The sequence below is a fragment of the Hakea prostrata genome, chromosome 9 (assembly GCF_041222555.1).
Source record: "Hakea prostrata isolate BN-2017 chromosome 9, UWA_Hpros_2, whole genome shotgun sequence".
NCBI lineage: Eukaryota > Viridiplantae > Streptophyta > Magnoliopsida > Proteales > Proteaceae > Hakea > Hakea prostrata.
The window spans coordinates 22,414,444-22,436,822 of NC_142608.1; the positions used below are offsets into that span (position 1 = coordinate 22,414,444).

At 37.8% G+C, this 22,379-nt stretch overlaps 1 protein-coding gene across 1 annotated transcript; it reads right to left on the bottom strand.

Annotated features, from left to right (window-relative positions):
* Positions 1–6,636: 6,636 nt before the first annotated feature.
* LOC149005013 (sodium/calcium exchanger NCL-like) lies at positions 6,637–20,539 on the bottom strand. The gene is made up of 7 exons (XM_089167850.1): positions 19,966–20,539; positions 18,852–19,037; positions 18,371–18,552; positions 17,247–17,392; positions 16,889–17,159; positions 16,501–16,803; positions 6,637–7,086 (listed from the first exon to the last, which is right to left on the bottom strand). The coding sequence occupies exons 1-7, from the start codon at positions 20,360–20,362 to the stop codon at positions 6,838–6,840; spliced, it is 1,734 nt and encodes a 577-aa protein (XP_089023976.1). The 5' UTR covers positions 20,363–20,539; the 3' UTR covers positions 6,637–6,837.
* Between the last annotated feature and the right edge of the window lie 1,840 nt (positions 20,540–22,379).

The window sequence follows — 22,379 nt, forward strand, 5'->3', positions numbered from 1 at the left end:
ACTTAATTGTTCGCGAGCTACAACTGGGGACTTACAAAGCTTTTATGGATATAGAGACAGAAAGAGAACTCCTTCACGCATGGAACTCTATGCACTTGAAGAAGTTCTATCAATAAAAGCTCAAATGTTCATTGGAAAAGACTTGTCAAAGATCATCTATGGTTTTCTTTTTCAAACAGTAACTGCTCAAATATTGGGTGTGTATACCTAGCAAATTTTGTTGCAACTTTCCTTTCAGCCGAGCATAGGCAATACTTTCTACGCCAAAGTACCATGCCTTAGTGAGCTTGGGGTAAGTGATTAGTATGTCAAACAAAGCAGCTTATCATGAAAGTCATGGCACTTTTAGTTCATGAATGTCATGGCATTTCCATTTGAAAGTTTACTTGAAAAAATCAAAAGATTTTTATTGATGAAGTTCAAGATATACAAATCCATCAAAAAAGGAGAGGAAGTACCAAACAAAACACAAAAAGTTTAAGAGTCAACAATATCCTCTTCAAATCTTGGAGATCGAGATGTAGTAGTAGAGCCAAATATTTTCTCCAGCACTATCAAGAGGTGAAGTGGGTGGAGGAGCCTCACTTGTCTTCGAGTCTGACAACCAGCGGAGACTTCCACCCAAAGACTGACACACCAAGCCTCATGTAGCAGTTAGCATCGAGCGAAAAGGGATAAAATTGATGAAGCATATCTTCAGGAAATTCTTGAATTAGGACTTTGGCACACTATGTCCATCCCGTGCTCTAAGGATGGCAAAGTTTGCTTGATCACTTCCTTTCTATGCTCCAGTGATGCTTGAAACTCCCTTAGCACCCTATCTTCGATGGTTGTTGCCTTCTCCTTCAGCATGGTGACTTGGCTATCCATCTCTGCAGTTCTGATTCAAATGTATTCTTGTCTACCTCTAACTGGAACACACTTTTCAGTTAGCTTGGCATTTTCGGTTTGGAGTTTCAGCACCTCTTGATTGCTCAATTGCAATTTGCCTAAGGCATCTAATTGTTCCCCCAAAGTAGCATCTTTTGCCCTAATGGTTTCTTCCTTCTTCTTGTTCACTGTCTCCTTGCCAGAGCATGTTATTTGTATTTGGTGGAGGCATCGGAACATTCTTTCTGACTTCTCTCCAGTTCTTTCAAGGCCTTTTCTCATGGTTGAAGACCAAGGCGTCGTACTTTTGCCTAAGATCGAGCAATTGCCTAGTCGACTCTTTGGCTTCTCCTCGATACACTAAGTTCCTCCTTTGAAGTTTAACAACCTCGTTGGTAGCCTGATACATGTCCCTGGAGAAAAAGTGAATTAGCAAGAGGAAGGACGAAGCTGGAAAGTCGTTGTGTAAGGACAACATATATGGTTGCTAAGGCCTTTAATTTTCCATCAGTCATATCTTGCAAAGCCTGCTGGTTGGTGGAAGTTATCGCATTGTCTATCCACTCCTTAACCTTGAAGGAATCTTCATGAACAGAACAACCATCAATCAAAGCCCATTTGGGGGCCCATTTTTTGAGTCGGCCCTTAGAAGTTTGACCTTGGATGGATGTTGATACTAGTGTTGTCGATATTCTTGCTACTGTTGTTGAAGCTGTTGTAGCAGTGGCCATTGGTCCCCTCGCAAAAGAGGTTGCTGCTCACTCCGTGATGTCTGCAAATGCTATCTCTCTAGGGATTGGATCACCCTTCTTAGAAATGATGACGGGTTTCTTGATATTCACCACATAGTCTGAATCAAAGGTGAATTCCTCCTCTATCATTTGAGAGTATCTTAGAATCTCTACACCATCATCTTACGGTGAAGCTACCCTATAAATCTTGGTCATTTTTTCCTTCCTCTTTGAGGTGACAAAGGCTGCTTTTGATCCCCGATCATAAGGCCGGGCTTGAGGGAAATCCCCGAAGGGGACAACGACTGCATTGGAGTGGCAGGTTCCTTAGAACCACCCTCCTCAACAGTAGTCAATCTCTTTTATCTCTTAGCCTCAGAAGAATACTCAAAGGATGCTACCTTCAATGCTTTGTACTTTTCAGCTATTTTCTCGCGAGAAAACATTTGTGGAGCTGAAAGCATAAACAAATGTCAACAAAAATTTAAGAAATAGAAAGAGTTAATAAAGAGTCGAAGACCAAGGGGCTCATCACCCACAATCCACCACTTGGGATGAGAGTTTAGTCTCTCCGGTTTCGGTTGCCTTCAAAGAATCATCTTCTCGGGTTGGCTCTGATTGCATAATTTCCCGAAGGAGAAGTAGGACTATAAGGCTAGACAACTAGGGCTTCTTCTAAAAGGACCACCCCCAAAATTATAAAGTTTCCTTCTTTGGTTCGCAAGGACGATTTCCTCAAGCATTGTACTTCCTATCAAATTTCCTAACCGTGGTTTTGAAAGAAAATAAAGTGCAAAGAACAAAAGAACTTATGGCGGGAAAAAGAGAAGATTTGAATAGACTTGAAACGAAAGGAAGGCCTTTAGTAACTTCGCCCAAAGCTTCCCAAGAGCTTCAATACAATAGTCGCCGTCAAAAGAGGGAAATGAAGATGAAAGATAAACATATAGCCAAGTAAATTTTGAATGGACAGTTCAAGTCATTCCAAATCAATGGTTGTCAAAGGAGCGACGTGACGTCATGGGAAGTGCCTTGAATGGCGCACATGTCCTTTCGACTACCGCCAAACCGTCACTTCATTTAATGAGTCACTTCAAGGGACACTCAGCTCTTTGGGTCTTGGATGATGGTTTAGATAATAAATAAATAAATAAATAAATAAATAAATAAATAAATAAATAAGAAAAAAGAAATAAAGATGGAAAAGTCACTCTTCGGACCTGACATGAAGTGCAAGTTCGAAGACTAGGGGGCTTGTGTTATGCCAAACCACTTTTGAGACTTCTAAACCGGTGCAAACCATATGAACTAGAGTCAAGTGGGTTCAGTTTAGTCCTCTGTCCAGCTGCTTGGCTCTCCTTAGAATTCAGTCTTCAACTGGTCACTTAGCTTTCCTAGGAATCCAGATTTTGAACTAATCTCTTGGCTCTGGCCTAATCTCTTGGCACTCCTCGGAAAAGGGTTACTGGCCCAACCATTTGGGGGCAGATATTTTTTGGACACATCACTCGACACGTCTCTTGGCCATTACTTCTTGGTAAGATCATACTTGGATATGAAGCTATCCTTCTACAGTTGTATCAATGCTGAGGCATTCAATTCAACATTTAATATGTCGTACCTATGCATTTAATGATCTTATCAAGGGATAAGAAATTAGGCCAAATTCCTTTGGGAATTACTTCCAGCCATTTTAGCGGGGGATCAGATAAAAATGTGTGATATCTGAAGTCAGTCTCTGACAGAGATATTTTCAAGATCATTAAGGAGTGCCTAAATCCAATTGCTTAGCGCACACGCAAGCCAACCCTTTGCCTTGGTTCTCCCCTTGGGAATTGGATCAAGCCATCCAATGGCTGGCATCCATCCACTATGGTATCTTCTTCAACTATAAAATGGGTCAAACAGGACCTTATTAGGTAAGCCAAGTTGAACCAACATTAACTCTAGCACCTACCTGAGAGAACTTCACCTCTTCGAGATTCACTCCTCTCTATGAGGAACTATGTTATCCAGAATTTGACTTTACTATCTGAGGCGGCTTCCCATCCTCAGAGGCAGCCTGCTCTCACGAGTTTCCTTTGATCCACAAGTCCCAAGTTCAATACACTTTTGGTTGAACCAGAGATGACATATTTTGGAGCAACACCAAGGTTGCCAACATGTAAATAAAGCTACAGATATAGCCTCCTTAGCCACCCTTTCCCATAGAAAGAGGAGAAAACCATAGGTATTTTCCCATCTTATGCACTTGGGAAGAAGTTGAGGAAGGTTTTGACCCAACCACACAGCCCGTGCAAATAGGCAATGCAACAGAGAACGTTCTTTTGTTTCTCCAATATCTCCACAACACAAACACTATTTACAAATGTGAATTTGTTATTTCGACCAAAAGAAAGAAAAATTAGAATTTATATTAAAGGGCTACACTAGAGCAATACCATCATGACTACAAGCCCTCCATAGGAAACATTTGATTTTTGACAAAGAAAAGCTGCTTGAAATTGGTTTGGAAAACTGAAAATGGCATGTCTTCCACTGTAATAGTGTTGTTGATGATGAATTCCTCTTCTCCTTTTCCACCCTAAAATCATAATAGGCATAGCATTATCATTTTTCATTCACTTCATAACTCAGTGTTTGTCATTCATGTTCCTTGTCTCGACTCTCAACTACTGTACTCGTATGCTTTGGGGCATGACTCATTAGGCAATGTCTTTGAGAGTTGTTTTCAGAAAAAATTATATATAGACCTCCAAGTTGCAAATAACATTTACTATTAGATTTTCTTTTTTATTATAGACATTCCCCTATGTCCCAAATTTTATACCAACTATATCTATTAGGGAATTGCCATGTCAGCATTGCCACATCAATACCACGTCAACTTCCATTAATTTTGATGATAACAAATGCAAGGTATTAATGTTATTTTGGATTGTATGTGCCTAGTTCAAGCGAAAAGGAATGGACCAAGCCCAACTCAAGACTAGATCTCCAAGCCCAAAAGAAGGGCCAAGTCAAATTGGAAATGATGACTAAGTCTAGATGTACATGAAGACTAAGTCGAGCTCAGCATGAAGCATGGAGTAGAAGAAGATTCAAGTGCAAGAATAAAGATCAAATCAAGTTCAAGACAAATACTTAGTATACTTAGGCCCTAAGACACCTCTAATGTACATTAATACTTGTGTTAGTATTTAATTAATGAAGTTATATGCATTATATCATTAGAATGACCCAGGACATGTTGTGAGAGTGTGTGTGGACATAGAGTTGGTTAGGGAGACTTAAAACCCATGAAGGACAAAAACATCCTGAGTTGTTGTTCCAACTAGTGCACCGCTTGCTTGGAATAGTACATCATTTGTAATGGTTAACCACTAGAAGACAAACGGTGCACTCTATGAACAAGAAGCATCATAGTGGCCTAATAGAGCAATTTGTTTGGCTACACGATACACCGTCTGACTAATTAAAGCCAACGACTATATTTTCCCAACGGTTCACCGTTTCACCAAATGACGCACTATTTCAATTAGAATATGACAGCTAATCTTAGTCTTAAGGGGTTGAGCTAAGGCACTTGAAGGTCATCTTTATAAGCCCAACTACCCTCATTTGAGAGCATCTACTTGGTGCATTGAATACCATCTCCCTACTTACTCTCAAGCTCTCAAATTTTGTCAGAGTCACTTGTTCTTGTTTTCCATCCTCACTCAACTTTTGAAGTACATCTCAAGGAAGACATGTAAGCTTATTGAAGCTAAGTTGAGGTGATTGAAGACATTAAGGTAACTCATTTGTGGTGCATACATTAAACTTTGAGCATTCATTTCACATTGTATAACTCAGACACACAAATGGTATAGTGCCACACCCCTTATTAGGTAATATTCTACCATAGCCTTGTGACTTTGTTATTTTAATTCTAGTCTAAATAGATTAGAGTTGATTAAGAATGCTTTTATCCTGCGATAAACAAAGATTGTAGATGGTGCTTTTGCCTTAACTAGAACAAAGATTGTACAAGGTGCTCTTGTCCTTGACCAACAAAGATTTGTAAGGGTTGATTCTTTACCCACTGTATTGAAAAGTTAGTGAAAATCTCTCCTGAGACCAATAGAGGAGTGAACGTGGACTTACCAAGTCAAACCACTATAAATTATTGTGTTGTAGATTAATTGCAATTATTTTATCTATTTCAAGCCAACTTAACTTTAGATTTACAATTAATCAGAGATTGGTAATCCACTAGAGGTACCCTATTCACCCCCTCTAAATTACTTTCACAATATCCCTTAACGAAAAAATAATGGGATTAGATGCAATGTCCAAGTTATAATTGGCAAGATAAATCTACCCAAAAAAAAATTATATATTCAAAATGTAGAGATATGATTTGTATCATATTTGAAACACCAAGGAGACATTTGTAATTAAAAAAAAAAACAACAAAATCTACTTGTAGTAAATGTGACAGTTTGCAACTCCAAGGGTTGTTTACATGATGTATTGTTATTACTACTATTTCGGTATTTCCGGATGTTGATTTATAACTTTACCCGACTCAATTTCTGAAACCAGTAAAATCAATAAGTTTAGGGCTTGTTTGGTTACATTAGTTTGGAGATTTCAAATCTATGGAATCATAATTTATAAAATTAACTGTTTGGTTAATCGAATATATGGAATGACATATGTGAATTCATCAGTAATTTTTGTGAATGCACAAATATTTAGTGGTTTTATAATAGGGATGAAATCTTTGGATTTCACCCCATACCCATAAATCTACAAATTCACGTTTTTAGTGTAAAAAGATGAATCTCTAGATTTCATGAATCTAGAGATTTTCACAACCAAACGGGTATAAATCTTGCATTCATGAATCCAGAGATTTCAAATCTCTAGATTCATGTAACCAAACAGGCCCTTAAATTACATAGGTAAAATAACTAAGTGTTGTTTGCCTCAAACGATTCATAACTCAATCTCATCTCCCTATTTACAAAAATAAATTACATCATAAAGCTTTAATAAAAGTGTCTGTTTTATTATCATCCAACAAAGAAGAAAGTCACTCAGAGTTACACACATGTCCTCCATGGGTATACAAACACAAAAACTGAAACAAGGCAAAATCCCAAGGAGAAAAAGCAAAATATACAGACAGTTAATATGCCTTCAGTAGTGAGATACGAATCAACCTCACACACAACTATGGTTCAATTATCTATGACAAACCAATGACATAGTCAAGAATGTAGACTAGTATCAGGGAGAATGGATAAAGAAAATAAGCTACTGAGCATGTCCATAGAGGGAAGGTGGTGCGAAAGCTGGCAAACATACCCATCACAAGACAAACAATAAGAATGATTAGCACTTCAGAAGTGAAGTCCCATGTCAAGTCCCTCGCATAAACAAGGGCTAGGAAGACAGCCAGACAAAGGATGTTGTTCATAGTTGCTGCACCATATATCTGCAGGGGAAAAAACAAAAGAACAGAGATAAGTAACACAGACAATGCATGTCCCCCAAGCACAGTCACCCATTATTTGTCCTGATCATTCTCCTTGGTTCCATGAATCTCTAGAATGTCATTCCCCCCCCCCCCCCCCCCCCCCCAAAAAAAAAAAAAAAACCAAGAGTCTCTCATGAAAATTTCATGTATCAAAGCTTTTTTCTTTTATTTTATTTTATCAGAACTAGATACCATCTTATCAGACATTGTGCTTGCATTTTAACGCCTCCCTGCAAAGGGCAAGGAGACAGAGGCAAAGGAAAAGTGAATTTTGCAGATCCTAAACAATTCCATCAAAAGAATCTAATTACTTGCAAAAGATAACTGCTTTTTTTGAAAAGATTATGTTGACAGTGGCTCTAAAAATTCTGCATTACCTGTTACCTGTATTAACAGTTAACAGTCAGATTGACCATTTAGTTAGAGTTTTATCCAAAGTTTTTTCTTGCAGTCTATTCTGTTACAAGTATTATATATAAGAAATGAGTTTATCTTAAGATGTGATGATATAATTCTGAGTGACTTGGGTGTGGTTCTTTGGGGAAGTGAGAGATAAGTTATTGAGCTTGAAAGATTTCAGAGAGTTGTAAGGTGCTCTGTGCTCTGTGCCTTGTGCTTGTAACTGATTTGATATCTTTAGTGGATTAGCACCTGGTGCAGATTGTCATGTGTGTTTCTTGATACGTTCTTTGGTGGTTTGTTTCTGTTCTACTGTTTGTTTTAGTTTCAATTTTGTTCTGGTTGTTTTGAGTTGTGTTCTTGGGGATCCATTGAAGTTGGAACCAGTCCAACAAAATGCAATATTAAGAAGAGCCACTGTGATTTTACAGCACATGAATCCTTATAATGCTTAAATCTTTCTCAACATACCATTTTATAGGAGATCATACATTAAGCCCAAGGACTAAGTTGAAGATTTCATTACGTAAGAAAGAAGATTACATGGAGATCTCTAAAGAAAACCTAAAAATAGCATTACAAGTGCTCACCCAAAATTACCATTCATGTTTTATAAGAGAACTATAAGGCATATAAATAGAAAAAGAGAAGGGCACAACATAAACAGCAACACAGCATTATCCTAGCCAAATGGGGTCAGCTACATGGATCCTTGCCCTTCAATAAGCTCTAGTCATGGTCATATGCACAAGGCCTAAACTCCTCATGCTTTTCTTCACTACTCCTAGGCAAGGTTCAAAGTGTCGGCAATACATCGCCATGTCGCTAGGTAGCGACACAACTCCCCCCACCGAAATGTAAATACATTAAGTCGGCGATATATCAGAATGTTGGTCGAATTTTCGACCAAATTTCAATTCGAATTTTACATATTTTCTCTCTCCTCTCCAAAGCTCACTAGAGCATCTCTCTCCTATTTCTTGCATTTTTTACCCTATTTTGCTCCAATCTTTGATGTTTACGAGTACATCTTGCTTCGTTATTGCCGGATATCACGTTGTTCTATCGATCAAGCGGGATTTTGCACAAATCTGCGAGTTCTTTGTCTCACAGGTAACCATTCTTCTCCCACTAATTTTTGACAAAATGCATGCCATAATGTTGTTGGATGGTTATGAAATTATAGTATGTTGAATACCATGATCCGATCTACTAGCTCATGGAGTTGGAATTTATTTCGCGAAGAAATTTTTTGGCGTAAAAAGTACAATGTTTTACATTGAAAATGCTTACTTTTTTAAGTGATAAATCTGTTGTATGGTGATAGAAAAAACATATGTGGAACTTCATGAGCTAATCTACGGATTCATGAAGTCGAAATATTTTTCCACCCAATAAATAATTATTATATTTTTTAAAAACTAAAAAAATGGAGAAAATAAGGAAAAAGGCTTTGAAAATTATAGCAAATTATGGAATAATTATGTAAGTATTTCTCAAGTGCTGCCCATGTGGCTTCATCGCCGGTATTGATATGGAGCAACCTCTTTTTTTGCCCAAAAAAATTACAAAAAATTATTTTATATTTAAAAATAAAGGAAGAAGTGCTAGTTATACACTTATAATTAGGTGCATCATACAATGATTGTTTATTTGTGTAGAGAAAATTATTTTGGTGTTGTTCAGTGACTTATGCAATCATTTTGAATGCAATAGTCATCATATCTGCTAGTGGGAGTTAGAGGGGAGTTGGTTCTTCACAAGGTGGATGGGGATAGCCACAACCACAGCCACAGGGAGAGCTTGAGAGACCAGCTGCAGGAGGGAGGATTGATCCAACATGGCAATATTGTGTGGCTATTGATGAAGATAAGAATAAAAAACAATGTAAGTTTCGTGGGAAGAAAATCTACTCAGGTGGCATCAACAAGTTTAAGGGTCACATCACTGGGAGTTCGAAGGATGTGACCACATGCACATAGGCCCATCCAAATGTAGTGAAGGCACTTAGGGATTTACAAAAAGTGAAGGGAGAAGAAGAAAGAGGAAAAGAGGAGTGAAAAAAGCACTAGATGATGCGGTGTGGGGACTGTCATTATACAAAGATGATTAAGATGATGATTAGGATGTTGATCCTATTGATGTGGCAAGAGATTGGGAGGAAAGGGACATGTGGTGGGCCATGGCAGAGAGCAAGTGAATGTACTATCAAGAGCAGGATAAGGCTAGAGGCTAGAGCTAGAGCTTCAGGAGCTAGTTCCTCTAGGCCTGCAAGGGCTAAACCATCTAAATTTGGGGAGAGGGGTGGTGTATTTGGCATGTTTAGAAGATCATAGAGTCAGAGGGCCCCTCGTATAGCAAATCCAACATGATCAGCACCATTTGATTATCCACGCCATGGGGACCCGATCCTGAAGTTTTCAGGAGGAAGGGGGCCAAGCAGCCCAAGATTTTTGGTGCATAGAAAGGTATGGCCAAGAACGTTAAAAAGGTAGTATCAAAGTGTATGTATTACAATTCCATTTCAGTAAACAAGGCACAGGGTCCATTCTACAGGCACATAATTGATATTATTGCATATGCAGGTTTTGGATATGAGGGTCCCACCCCGTACAGAGTTGATGACCACCTTCTTTTAGGAGGAGAAGGAGGAGCTGCAACAGTACATAAACAGTATGAAACCCTTCTAGGATACATATGGATGCACCATCACGTTTGATGGATGGACCGGTCCGACGAAAAAGTCCATTATCAACTTTATGGTGTACTGTGACAAAAAAACCATTTTCTTGACATCAATGGATGCTACTGGTCATACAAAAGACCACAGATATATCCTTGGTCTCCTACATGATGTGATAGATGAGGTTGGGAGGAAGAATGTGGTGCAAATTTTCACTGACAATGGCTCCAACTTCAAAAAAGCCAGTGAAGTGTTGATGAGTTCACCAAACTATCATCTTTTTTGGACAACTTGTGCAGCTCATTCTATTGACCTCATGCTAAAGGACATTAGAAAATTTAACATTGTCCAGAATATAGTTGAAAGGACTAGACAGGTAACCAACTTCATTTACAATCATAACACTGCTTTGGCCATGATGAGGAGATTATGTGGAGGTGAGTTGGTGCGACTTGGTCAGACAAGATTCGTGACGAATTTCGTTGCCTTGAGCATTATGCAGGAGAAGAAGTCAGGCCTCCAATCCATGTTTGCAGCCTAGAAGTGGTTTGAATGGGTTAGATCTAAGTAAGATAACTATCTATTATTTCATTTTACAAATTATTATACTATGACTATCTTGTATGTACTTATCTACTATCTATTGACTTAACGAGTTTGTGATAATTCAATACGAGCAACGGGCACGAGGCACATAATACAATATCATCTGATGAGTTCTGAAGAAATGTGGCTTTGGTGTTGCAAACCTTTGAGCCTATTATAAAGGTCTTGCCTATAGTGGAGTCCTCCTTAAGGGGACCCACTTTGCCCCACCTATATGCAACCCTTGAGCTTATGAAGGTTGCTATAGAGGCAACAAACCCTAAAGGGCACCGGGTTTTCTTGGATATTGTGTATGCACAATGGACTGCTCATCTGAAGCATCCCCTGCATAGGGCCAGTAAGTAAATATTGTGGGTTGTTGACTTGTAGGTATTGATAATTCATTCAATCCTAACTTTAACTTCTAACTGTAAACTTTTTTAATTGTGCAGCCTTTTTAAACCCTAAATATCAGTAGTGAACATTTGGGGTTGGACACAAACTTGTTGGATGCCCTGTTGCAGATGATTTTGGGGTTGGAGCCGGATCCGATGGTCCAATCATTTTGCCACGAGGTGAGATATCAAGGATTTCAAACGATTAGAACTTGTATTTATTGTTTAAAGAATTTAGCTAACCAATCAATACTAATGATTGCATTATTGCAAATCAAGTTGTTTAGGGATGCATTTGGGTCCTTTAGTGGAGATGCTGCTGTATAGGCAGAGAAACCAATGATCCAGGTTAGATCTTAAATGCATAAATACATTATTGTTGTTGTTGTTGTTGTTGTTGTTGTTGTTGTTGTTGTTTATTATTTATAGATAAGTTGATTTGATGTTAAGTATTAAAGTTCTAACTTAATGTTTTTGTGATAATATAGCTAAAGGGTGGTATCTAAATGGGAACAATGCATCCAACCTCCGAAGATTGGCTATCAGGATCCTATCTCATATTTTGCTCGCCTCTGGGTGCGAGAGGAATTGGAGTACATTTATCATGATCCACTCCAAGAGGAGGAACCGGTTAGGAAGCTAGCGCGTAAATGATCTAGTGTTTTGTCACTACAATATGAGGTTGAAGATACAACATGTTAGGGACCAGGTTGAGAATAGTTGGCTAAACATCAATCTCGATGATATATTTGAGGTGGGTGTAGATAAGCGGGATCCCCTCACTCAGTGGATGTTGGACAGGGGTGAAGGTGTTAGACCAACCTGGAGGGAGGCTTGACCCAGAGCTAGCTCAAGCTCTAGGGAGCTAGCGCGAATGATCTAGTGTTTTGCACACAATGTGGATGAGACAACATTTAGGGACCTCTCGAGATGGGCAAACACAATCCGATGAATATGAGGTGGGTGTAGAAAGGCGGGACCCTCACTCGTGGATGTTGGACGGGGGTGAGGGTTAGCGACTTGGATGGTGGCGACCAGCCAGCCGCGCAGGGTTGATGTGGATGAGTTTATGGCCTCTCGAGATGGGCAAGCACACGCACGTGAACCAAAGGCAGCTAGTACCGTTGATTAGGATTGGATGGTGGCACAAGACACGTGATGATGATGATGATGGTGACTAGAGGGTAATGATGATGATGATGATGGTGATGGTGATGGTGAGTGGTGGTGGTGATGATGGTGGTGGAGGACTTGAAGAGCGTTTGCATGTTCCATTACCAGAGACACAACAACCCCCACTCAGATACACTGGGGAGAGTCATTTCACACATGCCACCTAGGATCATGATCATGGTGGTGAGAAACATCGTGGTCGTGAATATCCTGATACAAGCCATCACCGGAAGGGGAAGGGCCATGGGAAGAAGCAACATCAACACAGAGGTGGTTACGATGATGTCACCTTTCCGCATGGATCTTATAGTTATGGATCCTACGGTTCTTACAAATCCTATAATTCTTACGTAATCCTTCAGCTCTAGATTCGGTAGACAACTTAACAAAAGTGATGGGATCCATGAGCTTGGATGAGTCTGTAGGCTCCACACCAGCTTATGGGCCTACCGGTATTTATGGTGTCCCTCCTCCTGGAAATTATGATATGGGTATGGGTATCCCCTTTAGTAGTTTGTATTATGGGCATTCACATGATCATAGTTATTATGAGCGTGGTCTCTCGGGGTCAGAGTCTATTGTGTAGTCCACATTTGGCTTGTGGCAGACAGGCCTATCATCTGCACAGTCATTGGCACTAGCCATACCATCATCAAGCCTGCAGGACCTTCTTTAGCCCTATTCTCACTTCCCTCACATGGGAGTTCTCCTGGAGGTGGAAGATGACCGCAATAAAGTTGTAATTCAAGACTATTTGGACAACTATCAGTATCAAATGAGATGGGATCAATATGTAAATTGAGGGGGGGGGGGGAAGGATTATTGCCATTATGGGTTGGAAAGAGCACAGTCAATGGGAGTTGGATCCACCTAGGCATAGTACTTGGAATTGAGAGTTTGAGATTTGAGATGATTGGATGACTCTATGTACTTGTATAATGAATTGTAGACTTTAGTATTTCTTTTCACTAGTTGTGTACTTATGTTCTCTTTACATGTTTATATTGGTTTATGAGTTTTCCAGACTTCTAGTTTTGCCTACATACAATCAGCCATGTGTCAATCAGGAACATTAGTTTAGGTGATCTTTAAGGTCAAAAAAACACTCCCGATGTGTTTTTGGGCCTCAAATTAGGCTACACGACAAAATTCAGGCCAAAATGGCCCCAAACACCCCTCGAAACTGGGGGTCGATTTTTCATCGACACCCCTCCAAATGTTGCCCTAAATGTCGCCTTGTGTCACTGTGTCGGTGGTGTCGCCAGCCATCGACACAGCGACACAGGGCGACATTTTGAACTTTGCACCTAGGGTCACTTTATGTCTGCTCCAGCTCTTTTAGTTCCTTCAGTGTATAATAAATTGTTTCTTTGTACTGTTTCCTTTTGAAGGCCTCCATTGAACATGGCCACACCACCTGAAGTGACTTTCCTATTTAAGTATCTGCGCAACTCCCAACTCAGCTCTAATACACTGATACCTTCATTTATCCAGTCTATTCATTGAGTCTTAAACATCACTATATTGCTGTGTTTGGTTAAAACTACCATGGTTTGTTGCAAATTTTTGCTGGAATCAATCCAATCCACTATTACATGCCAACATCATTGAAATAAATTACTAATAAATCTTCTTTACTCAATTTATACTAGTTTATTGTGAACAATCAGTCAGTTTTACAATGAATGTGAATTTAAAATGCTACTTTTTGTTTACAGCTGGTTTCTTTAATTGGCTGTTTATTTTCTTATGATGTATCTGTTCTAGATAAAAAGGATGGGAGGGAAACACTAGGCACCTCGTCACCTAGGCGTCACTCCACCGCATTGGATCAGCATGGTGCCTCAAGAACTATGGCTGCAAAAAGATTCCTCCCGGTGCCACTGGCGAAGTTCTACTCGCAGAAGGTGGGTACTGGAGACCTTGAGAAAGTTGAACCTAATGCATATGCGCTACAATTTCTGTGGGAGAGTTCCATAAGTAATGTCTTTAACATTACAACAAGAAAATAACCAAAACCTTATCCCAGCTAATGGGGTTGGCTACATGGATCCAGAAAAGTTTGAGAATAAGAAAGGAATAATAGAATATTAAAGTCAAAGTAGAGAGTAAATTAGTGAAGACATCCTAGTAACATCTCCCTACAGTGGGTAAGAGACATGACTCTTCATCCTCTAAATGATCTATGGTCCTACTACCAGCATACCCTTTCTTACACTAGTAATCTTAGGTCATCCCCTTCTCTTTTAACTCTCGGAACTGAATCTGGTCAGACTTCCTCAATGGTGCAACCTTTGGTCTCTATTGGACATGACCATACCACCTCATGCAGTTTTCATGAAGCTTTTCCTGGATTGGTGCAACTCCTAATTCGGATCTAAAACGTTATTCTTTATTCTCTCTCTCCTAATATTGCCACACATCCTCCTCAACATCCTCAACACTGCTACACTCTTCTTATCTACATTATTCTTTTAGTCTTCTTTTCTGCCCAACATTCCGTCTTGATATGTTATGGCCTCTCTTATTACAGTACTGTAGAATTTTCCCTTAAGCTTACTCGTCACTCCCATGGCACCTCTCATTTCATCCATCCTACTTTAATTTAGTGAGAAACATCATATTCTATATTACCCTCTTTGTTAAAGTGTCGCCCTAGCATCTAAAGCAATAACTTTGTGGTATTTCTTGCTCTTCAAGTTTTACCATTTCATTGCCTTTCATGGTTTCGCTGAAGTTACATATCACATTTTGTCTTGGATCTGCTTAACTTAATCCTCTTGATTTCACCCTTGATTTCCATAGTTTGAGCTTTAAATAAATCCCTTCCATTATCTCATCTATTAAAAGAATATCATCTGTGAAAAGCATACACCAAGGGACCTCATCTTATATATGCCTAGTTAAATCATTCAAAAACATCTTCATAAAACACAAAATATTGCTCAATCAAAAGACCCTTTCTCTCAGTCCTGTAAAACTCCCGCAATAAATCATAAGTATTAGACAAGTTATTCTGTCCAGAATATAAAATTGCTAAATTAGTCCCATAATTCCTGCATAGTATTGATGTGAGTGGCCAAGTCCACAATATGGTTATCCATTAAGTTCAACATTGACTAAGAATCTGCCCATCCACGGTATCCCAAGTAGCATCATCCTTCCAGATAGGATCATGTTAAACGAGCCTGTTGACCATCAAAGTGAGTTTCAAAATCTTCCACCATTGTAAAAAATTATTGATGCCTTCCAATTTCTTGTCATTGATCCAGTAGACAGTCATTATATCCATTTAGTTAATGAGATTGAGGGTATTTTAGGAAAGAAAATGTAACCATCTTACTCTAATACGTACTTTTATAGTAGTAGTTACATATATGGGATGGAAGAAGAATAAAAAGAAGTAAAGAAAAGGACCAAAAGGGATGCTAATCCCAAGATCCTCTTGGGTCTCGACTCTCAAGATTTATCTCCAACATAGTTAATAACCCATTAACTCCCTTGCAGACTAATAAGCCAAGATTGTCTTACTCAAACCACTTCTGTTGGGTTCTGAGCCATTTTCAACTATTTAAAGATGGTGGCTTTTGTGTCATTTCGGCTCAATTGTCAGCTGTATACGTTTACTGCTAATCCAAATATGTTGCAGGTATTTCACCAAAAAAAATATATTGCATGTAAAACAGTCCATGCATTGAAAACAAAAAGTGGCAATGTTTGAATTATCAGGAAAACAGGATGATTCCTAGAGGACTTTGACTAATTAAATTCATTTACACTGGCCGCAGACAATGAAGTAACTTAAACTCCTATGTCTAGATGAAGATTTTCAAGTAAGAACTTAGAGGTGATCATTTGTTAAACTTTACATAGCTTTAGTTGTAGTGCAATCTAGAAATTCAAGTGGAAAAAGTATTAGCCTAACCATAAACAAGCACTCAAACATCCAACAGTTCCAATTAACAAAACAAATTTAACCTAAACAGTTCCTAATGACAGTTTGAGAGTCCCAAAAGACATAGTTTAATATAATCATATTCAACATATTTGGGGAATACTGAGATCGCACTAACCTTAAGAGATGATAGTGCATTAGTGGACATACATCCACAGGAAAATTGAAAGAGAATAACAAACCTCAGAGAAGGTCAAGGATGCAGATCTCTGCTTCTTCCGGCTAGCGAAAATGAGTGCTGATACTGCCTCACTTGAGTTAGTAGCAAAAGGTAAAACTATGAATGAGATGAAAAATGTAGGTATACTTGTAGCAGTGGAAAAGTTGTCAACAGCATCAACAAGGGGGTCTGCAAATGCAGCTGCAATAACAGTTCCCAATAGCAACATTAATGCTGCTTTAATGTAAATTGCCTTGGCATTCTCAACAGCCTCTACAGCTTCATCACTCAAATCTCCTAGCAAATAATGTTCTTCCTTGATATGCTGCATATAAAATATGAACTTTGAAGGTATCAAACTGATATTTAATTGTAGGGATAAGTGCAAGGCCTATCACAAAGAAACTAACCTGATGAAATTCACTTAGAACCTTTGTTGTACCATGATTCCCAGACAAAATCACAGATTTCCTGGCTACATTAATCCATCTTGAGATTCCAGCTACAAACTCTAGCTCATCAATTTGACCATCACGAGATTTATCAAAATCCTTTAATAATTTGTCAATAGCATCCTCAAGGTTGAAATCTATCTCATCAAACTTAATCCCCACAAGCAATGCTCCAAGCTCTGAGCCTGACAAATTCCCATCTGAATCCAGATCAATGGCCTTGAATAACCTGTAATGGAATTAATTGATGATGACATGACTAAATAGAAAAAAGTACCCAATAATGAACGATAAAGTGAGTATAACATGGACTGACTTCTTGATAACTTCAGTATTTGGTTGACCGTCATCTGTGATGAGTCTTCCTAGTGAGCGCATTTTCAAATTTTTCAGAATCCCGGATATTACATGTTTATGCTTTACATATGCAAGTCTTCTTTTCTGGATCCAAGGCTGAAATACCTGTATTTTTTTTCCCCAATACAATGTCAGCTTTGTCTGTGCTGAAGCAAAATCCTCAACCATAAGAAGATCATATTGCTATAACTAGGCCAGGCAAAAACCAGATCTACACCAGAGTCTGGAAAAGATACAAATACATACTAAAGCTGGCGTAGGAAGGAGTTCAGAAGAGATATTAAAAAGATAAAAGATAAAAAAAAAATCCAAGATTGCCTAAATATGACTGCAACAGAACTCCTTCATTACAAATAACATTTAGCCAATCTTTGGATTCATTTGAAACCAGAGATCTTTTGACCTTGGTGGAAGACACGCAATAGAAGCTACAAGATGTTGAATTCTAACCCCCCCCCACCCCTCCCCACACACACACACACACGAAAAAAAAGAAAAAAAAACACTCCCAGATGTTGAACTCATCAGAAAAGAGCTATCCTCCATCAGCTCTGTTCACAAAGAATGAATTAACATGTCATATGATATAAGCGCTATTATATGAGCGTCTGTTGGAACCTAGTGATCCGGAATGCTACACTGAACTTGCTATGTGTTAATATTCCTAGTGCTTACCACTTTAGTGTTGGCTAGGGGGTAAATATGTGCCATTTACGTATTAATTTATGTGTTATTTTGAGTTAGTTTCTTATTTCGCTTTTTATTTACTTTCCTACTCAAGTGTTTAATTTTAGGAAGTTTCTACTTCCATTATTTTGTAATTATCTTATATATGAAGCTATCATAAGGGTGAGAAACTCCTGAGAATGCAGCCTCTTTCTTAGCAGTTGATCTAAACATAGGGCTTGCTGATCTACTTCTAGGTGAGGGCATGCTACAAAATTTTTCCCTATTTTATATATAATTTTACTGACCTGATTTAACATGAAACCAAAACATAGTAGTCAATATTTTTCTAAAATAATATGTATTCATAGACATAAGATGATGTAATGGGGAATATTGGCAGAGGGAAATGAATACCTGACCAAGGCAGTAAGTAAGTAATAGTGCCACAGAGAGAATAAGTCCAATCAAGACAGCTAAACGTCTTTCTGAACTTGAATGGAGAAATTGTGGTAGTTGAACAACAATAAATGGAATAACAGAAATAGCCATGATCCTTGCAGAGTAACAAGTCCAGATATCAGTAGTAACACCAGATCCTGCAAAGGTAAAAGAATTTTTGGGTTAAGATTATTTGCCTACACCCTTCACTTGGATATTGTATTAATTGTGATTGGGTTCTTCCTCACAGAAGTACTTTTAGCCATTTCAGGATTAAAAGACAAACATGAAGTTTACCATCCGAAACAGTAGGGAATCATGGCTACAACCAACCCATTGACACCCCTTACAGTACATTTTAAGTACATCATTAGTAAATTAACAGTTGGCTCACTCTATCTCACTGTCTAGGACTCTACTAGAAATCAACACGTAAATTGCATGTACAAGAGTTTACCTGCTAAGCTTAACCTTTTCGTATCTTGTGAATCTATTGCAATTGAACCTTCGATATCACACTTGCCAACAACTACACAAGATCCCCACAGTATTGTGAGAAGCATGACAGTTGAACCAGCTAGCAAGCCCATACCAACAAGGACCTGACTTTGAGCAGTTTCTGTAGTTCCAGAAAGGCCAGATACTGTAGGAACATATGTAAATTCATTAGAGTAAAACATAATCAATAAAGAAAATCTTCAGGAACTCAATAACAATCGAAGGCATAAAAATATACTTGATTCAAATTAACAAAAGAAAATAGAATATGTTCAAATTAGAAGTTTGTCACATAAGGAGACCAGCTTTCTCTCAGTATTTGAAAGCCATGCAAAACCAGTGCCATAGAATTGACAGAGATATAAAAACAATGGTAACTGGTTATAAAATGCTTAGGCAAGAATGTAACTGGAACAGCATCATCCTTGAGCATCATAAAGAGACAAAAGGTTATAGTGATTCCCAATGCACACTGACTAAGAAAAATGCAGCACGCATAAATGTCAAAGGTTATGCAAAGTGGTTATCGCTACTCCGTTGCAAGTACCTTCTGCATTACAAAATTGGATGGAGCTGAAAATTTGTGATCTGGTAGATCTAGAAGTGCATGTCAAGTTTTACCCGAGACAGAATTGCAAAAATGCCAAAATAAAACTCTAAAAATATGGTGAACAATTGTATTTTTTTTCAAAAAAAATAGACTGTTGAAAATACATGGGAGGCATATGTTTGAAGGTAAGGGTGGAACTAAACACATGCCTTTGATAAATTTACAATCAAAATGGCAACATCACCCTTCTACATAGCAAAACTTAAGAGTCAAGTATAGATTTACCCTTATGACTTGCCCATCTAGAAAAATTTTGCCTTGAAAAGCAACATTTCTGGTAAAGGATTCAACTTAGGTTTAAAGTGTCAAGACCTGCTTAATCTGAAATTCCTAAATACATACTTAGAGCATCCGAAGCTAGAAAACCCAGGCATGTCTAGAGCTGTTTGATCTGAAATTCCCAAATTCAACTTGAGGGATAAGAGATAAGTAAGAGATACGTAGAGAAGGAAGGTTTTCTTACCAAGTATGAGCATGGCATCAGGAAAAGCACCGAGTACAGGGAGGAAGAGACCACCGATTATCCCAGGACCCATTACCTCAAGCAGAAGTTCACTTCCATCAGAGAGGAACTTGGCAGCCTGATACATCAGGAACCCATAAACTATCATAAGGAATATATTCCCAACTATAGTGGAAGTACATGGCAAGAATCCGTAAGTTTCATCGCAGGTTTCATCCGAGAAAACCATCCTCTTGAGTGCGACGAAGGATGGTTTTGGTACATTGCCAACAATCCCATCCGATACCAGTTCCAAAGAAGAAGCATTCTCTGCAATTAATCTGCTCCGACCAACCTCAGCTATGGCAAGTACCACTGTAAGCACAGAAAGAATGAAGAGGAAAACTTTCTTCGCCATGTTTTCTCTTTGCCTTGTTTCTCTGTCGCTGCAATTCTGCAACTACTCGTCAAACTAGGAATTAAAACATTTCAGTCACTCTGTAACTGTCAAGTTGGACTCTGGAGTTTGGACCACTCATTGCTTCCTTAGTAGAGAAGATGCAAGCGTGGCCGATCTATAGCTGAGCCTCAAATCACGAACGGAGTCAAAAGAAAAAACCACCATTTGGCTTTAAATTAATCTTGAATTTCGGTTAGAAAATTATACAAACAGATTACGGGCATAAAATAATTTATTTTAAATTTTAAATGGCATTTAACAAAATGGTATTTTTTTTATAGTTAATTCGGCAAATACAAACTTCCATATGCACGTATCCACCAACTATTTTGGTTAAACCTTTATAAAATTGCTTTCTACTATTAAAAAAAACTTTTTAGGCGGCCTTGCAAATATATTATGCACGTTGTGTCAAGAGTCAAAGATCCGTCACTTGCTCTAACAACGAAAAAAAAATTCATGTTTCTTTGCCAATGGAAGGATAATGCAGCGGTTGAGAACTCACCTCTCAGTAGAAAATGTAGGTTCAGTCTTTACCGGTGGTATATGTAATATCCCAACCCCAATTTCTTTATATATTAAAAGCGCATTTGTTACAAATAAAAAATTCTTCATTTACACTCATTTTAATTATAAACTTTTAAGTAAACTTGCACATAAATGAAAAGAATGAAATTCTTACCATAATCCATAATAGACTTTTAGTCTATTATGAATTTTGTAGGCTTTTTTATTATTTTGAATAAAAATAAAACTAATAATAGATGCCAAACAATTTAAAATAATAAAAAAATTATCATGATAATTGATACAAAAAATATCCTAAGACTCTGTTTACAATGATTTTCCTATATTTTATCAGCCAAAGAAGTCAACTTTTAAATATATAAGACAAAAACTGAAATCAAATGTGAGTTCTTTAATTGACTTTTCACTGATGTTTTCTTTTTATTTCGTGGTAATTTAATTTTTTCCGTCAAACCCTGATCAATGAACCTACAAAATCCCTCAAATTGTATCTGACTAAACCCAGGTATTGTAGACATTCCCCCATTTCCATCCCCGAGCATCTTAATTTGTTGTTAATTGATTTTTTTTGTTGGGTTCTTAATTATGTTTTTCTTTTCGTTTTGGTGGTAATTTGGGTACTTTAATTGGTTCCTAAAGCTTTAGCCGGTTGTTTTAAAATTTTTTTTAACTTTTTATTTTTAGAAGTTGATTTCAATGTTTGGGAAGATATAGGATAGTTCAACGATTTAAGGCATAAGTTTGAACCAAATAATATATAATTCAAAGAACAAGTTTGAACCAATTAATGTGAACCAATTAAATTAAAAAAAATATATAAGTTAATAAAATAAAGGAGTTATTTAAAAGTATCAATGGAAAACTGAGAGTTGGACTTTTATAGAATCAGATTGAAAATTAGAGAGAAGAGTTTCAATAAATAAAATCCACGTATAAGGGAGTGATAAGAATTTAATCATATCAATATTGTGTGGACAGTGCATCCATGCATTGAAGAAGTCCAAATTTTTATTTTTAAAGGAATATTAAGGACAAATCTATCACATACCATTTATACTAAATTGAAATGCTTTTCAATTATTATTTATTGTATAAGACTAGTACATATATTTACACTCTAGGGTTTTGATTAAGATTAGTTTGAAGCTCAATATTAGGATAAAAATTAAGGTCAGAATTAAGGCCAAAATCATGGTCAGAATCATGACCAAAATAAAACAAACAATAATCACAGGCCGCCCTTGGCTTTAATTCAGGCTAGAAGATTTTGACCCTAACTTACCCTAAAGGCTTAATCTTGAGCCCAAGCTCTATTTGAGCTTAGGGCAAGACATGTGGGTCAAGGTACTCTAGATCTTCTTCACTCAACCTGCCTTTCATACCATCTTCCCACACTTATATGAGGTAATGAGACTCATACTAAATAGTATGCTTATGTCAAACAAGC